General features: G+C 41.3%; 1 protein-coding gene across 1 annotated transcript in view; it reads right to left on the bottom strand.

Moving 5' to 3' along the window:
• Nucleotides 1-59: 59 nt before the first annotated feature.
• The window catches only part of SFI1 (SFI1 centrin binding protein), a 29,205-nt gene continuing 23,148 nt past the window's right edge, over nucleotides 60-6,116 (bottom strand). The window contains 8 exon segments of the mRNA XM_035340260.1: nucleotides 60-383; nucleotides 902-1,004; nucleotides 1,669-1,792; nucleotides 2,526-2,673; nucleotides 3,361-3,622; nucleotides 3,816-3,908; nucleotides 4,997-5,238; nucleotides 5,625-5,885. Coding sequence (XP_035196151.1) covers nucleotides 276-383; nucleotides 902-1,004; nucleotides 1,669-1,792; nucleotides 2,526-2,673; nucleotides 3,361-3,622; nucleotides 3,816-3,908; nucleotides 4,997-5,238; nucleotides 5,625-5,885 — 1,341 coding nt within the window. The 3' untranslated portion in view covers nucleotides 60-275.

Raw genomic sequence — 6,116 nt, 5'->3', positions numbered from 1 at the left:
TATCTTTCTGAAATGTCAGGGTAACCTAAACTAGGTATTGAGTGCAGCATGAGGTATGATTAGCTCCTGATCTGTTTGTTTTTGTTTGTTTGTTTTTTTAAAAAACAAGCTATCATCAAAATAAAACAAGCAAGAGTATTTAAGTTAATTTATAAAATAAAAATACCATACATGGGCTAAGAGAATGTATACATCTCTTCCATACCCCCCTGCTATGAAAGGGGCAAGAACTGAAGACATTCCTACCCATGAGTTGGAGGACTGGTTCATGTGAATTACATATCCAGAGCAATCCGAATGTCATGCAGGCGGGCAACCAGGCTCTGCACGTGCTGTCTCTCTTCTTGTTGTGCTTTGGTGAGAGTGTTGATCCTCAACTCCAACTGAATGTAAAGAAGACTGCATAAGGTGTTTGTACAAGGTACTGTTTAGTCTCTTTGACTGAGGAAGCCATTATGTTATCCTTATTAAAAAACACAAAGTAACAGGATTGCATCACTCATAACCAGTTAAGCCCAGTCACTTTAGAGGTCTAAGTGCAGTACACACACACACACCTGTATGAACTTGGGACCTGACAGCAGTACAGATGCAGTCACTGTAGTTTCATTACACTGATCTGAGAGTCCACAGAAAGTTTTAAGACAAATTAATTAAGCTGCCTACGTAGCTTGAAGCAAATCTTCTGGAGCTGCAGCTACCTATCTGATCAAGTAGGAAGATGCTCCTACAAACAGTCTTTGTTCCTCTTGACAGCCCACTTCTGATTACAAGTTTCTCTTCTCTTGATTTTGCTAATACCTTACCACTGATTTCCCACAAATACCACCACACTTCAGGCTAAGCACATAGCATAGTAATAATCACTTAAGTAACTTGAATTTGTTTGCTGTTTACCCACCTGATACAATTCTTCTTGAACTTTTTGTACACTGGCTTGGTCCTCTAATTGTGTGCTCATTTCTAGCCACTTATATAGAATCCGTGCCTGCTGTTGACAGGACCTGATAAAAGGGATTAGAAGGATTCATATCCGAATTAGGAGCTCAACAGTGTAAGCCAACTTAGACGTGCTACTGATGCTTGCAGTAAGACACTTTTTTTGTTTGTTTCAAACCAGTGAGTCAAGTCTAAAAAGGGAGAAAAGGATGCTGAAAAGTAAAAATCTGTATGAAAGCCCTTGTCTTCACATCCTACTCTTGACAGTTAGAACCCTTCAAGTACCATTCTCTTTCAAACATTTTTGTAAATTTGTTGTCCTACTGGAGAAGTAATCTGTTATCAAACCCTAACCACTTTTTTTTTTTTTTTTTTGAACTGACAGTTAAAAACGCTGTCTTCACCCCTCATGGTAAAAGAGCTGAAAGGTAAATTTCAGCTGCTCTGCCAAATACATTTGCATTGCCTTCAGACTATGCCCAGTGACACTCCTGTCAAGGTTTCTCCAGTAGCCACCAAAGGTATAATTAAACCAGTTGCTGATTACACAAGTTCTGCATGTACCCTCTCTCTCACCTGGAGTGAACTATTAAAAGGACAGAATTCTTCATCTAATTCACAGTTCTGCTGTGAAAAAGAACATTTTTCAAAGTACAAAGAATTCACACAAAGTGCAATATTGTGTGAACAGCATGAAGAAAGGCTGGCTATAGGGACATAGTAACATACTTGAGTTCTTGCTTCCTGCTGAAGTAGTACTGCATTAGCTGTTGGATGTGTTGGAGCTCTGCTTCCAGCTTTCTCTGGAACGTTTCTTCTTTGGAACTGTGCTCCCTACTTTCTTCCCATTCAGCTGAACAGAAGATAAAAAGCACAAGCAAGGAAAGTAAACTTACTCTGTTTCTTCTTATCAGCGAAAGTCAGGTTAGTAGGCAGGAAATATGGAACCCTCTTGAGTTCTTTTCCCATTCTGTCACCACGTGATACCAACCTGTTCACGCAATAGATCAGGTATAGTGAGAGAGACGGAGTCCTGACATCATTGCAGGTTTTCAAGACTCCATTTTAAACACACCCAAGATGAGATATGCTCTAGTCAATGGTTTAGAACTGCAAATGGTGTTTACAATTTACTGTTTCACATCTGCTCTGTAAGTCTGGCCTCATGAAAAACTTTCATGCCCTTTGCATCCTGGAAGATACAGCATAGAGGGATGCTCAGACATCATCAATCCCCTCTAAGTTTTCCCAGCAATTACAGTACTGGGTGAATTTTTCCTTCCCCAAGAGTTCAGCTCCATATTTTTGCCACATGTACATGAATGCCGCAGCACTAGAGAATAGCATTGTTAAAATCCTGAGCCCTACTAGTTCCGATCCTTCAATCCCCAAAACAGGGCTTTAGTCCCCTGCCTCAGAGTCCACACAACTGTATTGCCAATCCAAAATAAATGACTGATTCTTCACCTCCTTATGTAAGCATACAAGAATGCCTTGTCTCTCCTGTGTTTATGGGAGTTGACTTGCATCCTTGCATATACTGGAGGAGGGCATGTAACTGCTGCAGCTTACAGCTGACTACCTACCTGCATTTTGGTTACTCTGTTTTCCAACTAAGTCTTCAGTTGACAGCAACTGTGACTTTAAGTTTGGTTGCAACTTCTCCAACTCTTCTCTCTGTTGACAGCCTTGGGAATGAGTTCCTGTGTGACCATGCATGGGCTGACCTCCTCTCTGCAAATCAGAATGATATTTTGTTCCTCAAAGGAGCACCTGACCCAAGCTACTAAGCCCTGCTCACTCACACTGAGACATCACCTGTAGTTGCAGAGCGTCTCTCACAAGCACTGCTACTTCTGTGATTTTTCAAGAAATGAGCTCTTTCCTTTCTAGCAGGAAGATATTTCATCTAGAATAACACCTCCCTTTCTGCATGGAACAGAAGAGTTTAAAATGCAAGCACCAACGTGCAGGTGAAGTGAATTTCAGTTTTTGAGACTCTCAGCTTTAGTTAAGGCTCCTATTTAGTTAAGGCTCCTAAACTGTGTTACTCTAACATCCCTATAATCTGGTTGACAAACTGTAACTGCTCTGAACTTGTAGAAGGAGCTGCACTCTCAAGTCATTTTCTAGGAGGAGCATCCTACTGGGAAGGACACAAGACCATTAAAAAGGCATGAATTACAGTACAAAACATACGGTTGGCCAGCAAGCGAAACATTGCTTTAGACTGTTGGAAAAAAAATCTTGAGCATGCAGAAACAGTTCATTTAATCAACTTCTAACTGGTACAAGAAATAAAATAGCTCAACAGCTGGATGAGCAGTTCTGAGGAGTCATACGAACAAACAGCAATAAACAGCATGTGGGCTGACAGGAGCGCAGTAAACACACTAGTTTTTCCTTCAGCAATACACTCACCATTTCTGATCCAGCTTTCTCTTGGGGCATAAATAAGGAAGGGGACTGTAGCTCTGGCTTCTGAACAGCACGGTGCACATCACGTGTCCACAATGGTACAGATGGAAGAGCAGTGCGTGTCAGAGATGAGTTGGAATGAGTGGGACTGCCCATCTGAGAAAGCCATTTACAGGTGCTTTCTTCTGTTTCAGTTGCTGGCATTAAGTTCCCAGTCTGAGAAGAACATTTGTTCCCATCTGTTTGCTGAAAAGGTGTCCCTGATCTGTTAAGGGAAAAGGAAGGCACCTGTACATTTCAACTTACTAGTTTTATACTTCACAGTCGGTGAGGAAAAAAAAATCATAAAGGAAGAATCTTGCTGTTCCCTTGCACACTGAAATAATAAGGTACTGTCTTGTGGAGAGTTAGCTGGCTTCCTAAACCACCAGCAGTACTGTTAAAAACAGATTCTCTACCTCAAAGGAGTTCCCAGCAGTTCCTTGCTTTCTAGAGATTCCAGAAGGAAGTCAGGTCTTTGTGGTGGTAATCTTGCCTGTCGCACAGCCTTCCTGAAAAGAACAAACAGAACCAGTAATGACATAGATTTATAATTCTTTTAAATTGGTATAAGGTGGCACTGCAGCTGAAGAAGCACTTTTTTTCCTGTCATTCTACCCCACCCTGCAACATTGCCCTTGCATGCAATAACTTTTAAAGATTAGATTTCAACTTGTATCAATGCTGCCAGATGGTTCACTGTATGCATGACTGTGCGTACACAAGGATTGGTGGAAGGGGCAGAACTAGTTTTGGCAGCATATGTTGGCTTAAAGAAATGTGAAATGTCTACCTTATAGCCCATAAGGCTCCTGGCCTAGGCTCTAAACATTCATGGAAGACTCTTCCTTGGATTTGCCCCATGATCAAGGATATTTTTTTTTCTTTTTAAGGAATAGTTTTCCCAGGGAAAAGAAGAAGTCAAGAACAAAGCCTTGTTTCTACATTGCCAGAATCTTGATCTTTATCATTTCATCATTACTTTGGTGAAAAAAGAAGAATTTCACTGACAGCTCTAAGTCAGTTGGGCAAGACAAGCTCTCATAATGGTATAAAATCCCACCACCACACATCTTTCAAGTGTTTCTCTGTGTAACAGATCCCATGACAAATGACCAATACTCTACAAATTCATAGCTGCATATTGAGAAACTCCTGGAGAAAAGTATATAGCTGAGCAGATTCTACTCATCACCAGCATGGAAGTGAAAGTCACAAATTCTTTCATTATTTGATGGCCAATATATACATTATGTGGCAGCTCTTGCATAACTCAGCAAAGCCAGACATTTTATGAAGCATAAGAGAAAGGGAATATGCATGGAACTAATGATCATCACTGTGAAAACTTGGAAATAAAAAAACAAGCCTGAGGTCTTTATCTACCTATATATAGTCTCAGCTGAACTAAAGGACAGGGTGTTTGGCTCTGAACCATAAACAAAAGCATATGTCAGATCCAAACAGGAGCTGAGACACAGGGCTCCGAGACATGGCTATGGACACGTAAATATATAGATAGATGGATACAAAGTGTATGCTATGGACTACATATATATACATCAGAGGAATGCAGGAAAGACTGAAATTTTAAACTTACAGCTCACTGAAAATTGAATCACCACCAGCAAAGTGAAATGGTAGATCATTGCATTTTGAAGGCCATGGCTTTTCCTCTGCTGAACGTCCCCTTGTCTCAAGGCTAACATCAGGTATTTTAAATGTCACTTGCTTTTTCAGAGGTGACACAAAAGAACAAGGCTTATTTAATTTCTTGTAGAGAACTTTCTGTTTCCAGAGCATTGCACAACGATAGACTGTCTGGTGAAGATTGTAGGCTGCCTGTCAACACAAAGAATAGCAGAGCATCTAATGGTTGAGTAGACAGTAACACCACACTACCTAGGGTGAACACCACCACAGAAAGGAACTGCTGTTTCTGATGACCTGAGAGCCATACCAGCTCTCATTGTCTATGGCAGGATTTGGCCAGTTTTGAAATAGCTTCATTAAAAAGGCTCCCAGTTACCAACACAAGTCTCGAGTGCTCTACATTCAGTTGGGAAAAAAAAAAAAAAAAGACAAGGTGTTTTGCTTTGAACCAGAGGTAAAAGCATATGCCAGATCCAAACAAGAGCTGAGACACAGGGCTCCAAGGTCTATACACACCCCCCCCACACACACACTTCAAATACAGATATATCTGAGTGTTCACTTGTCTCTTTCACCTTCATCTGGTGCTGTGCTTGGAGCTGTCCCCGCAATTCTTTCATGCCAGCAGTGTACCTCAAGATCCAAGTTACACCTTCTCTCATGAGAGCAGTACGATAAACTTCTGTGGCTTCTTCAATGCGATCTTTCCTCTCCTGTTGCCTTTGGACAAATCTCAGCCAAGCACTGAATACCTACAACACCAAGAGAAGACACCTGGGACCATTACAAAGACAAGTTCTGGGTTAGGGACTCCACTCCCCCTGCAGACAGGAACACTCACAGTTCCATTGGACAGTAATAGGCAGAGCTACAGCAGGACAAACACCACAAGGACAAAGGAATAGGGATTTGAGTCAGCTGAGTCAGGATGGGAAAAATATGCTTTTTTTTATTTGGATTACAGGACATGGGGACAGTTTTCCAGCATCCCAAATCAAAATATAGGATCCCAAAGAGGAAAGGAAAGAGATGAGCATATGCACCCTGCTGATTGCAGTCTGACCTGT

Source organism: Oxyura jamaicensis, chromosome 15 (genome assembly GCF_011077185.1).
Source record: "Oxyura jamaicensis isolate SHBP4307 breed ruddy duck chromosome 15, BPBGC_Ojam_1.0, whole genome shotgun sequence".
NCBI classification, from domain to species: Eukaryota; Metazoa; Chordata; class Aves; order Anseriformes; family Anatidae; genus Oxyura; species Oxyura jamaicensis.
Note: the sequence above shows the minus strand (reverse complement) of the source record. Positions and strands in the feature narration are given on the sequence as shown.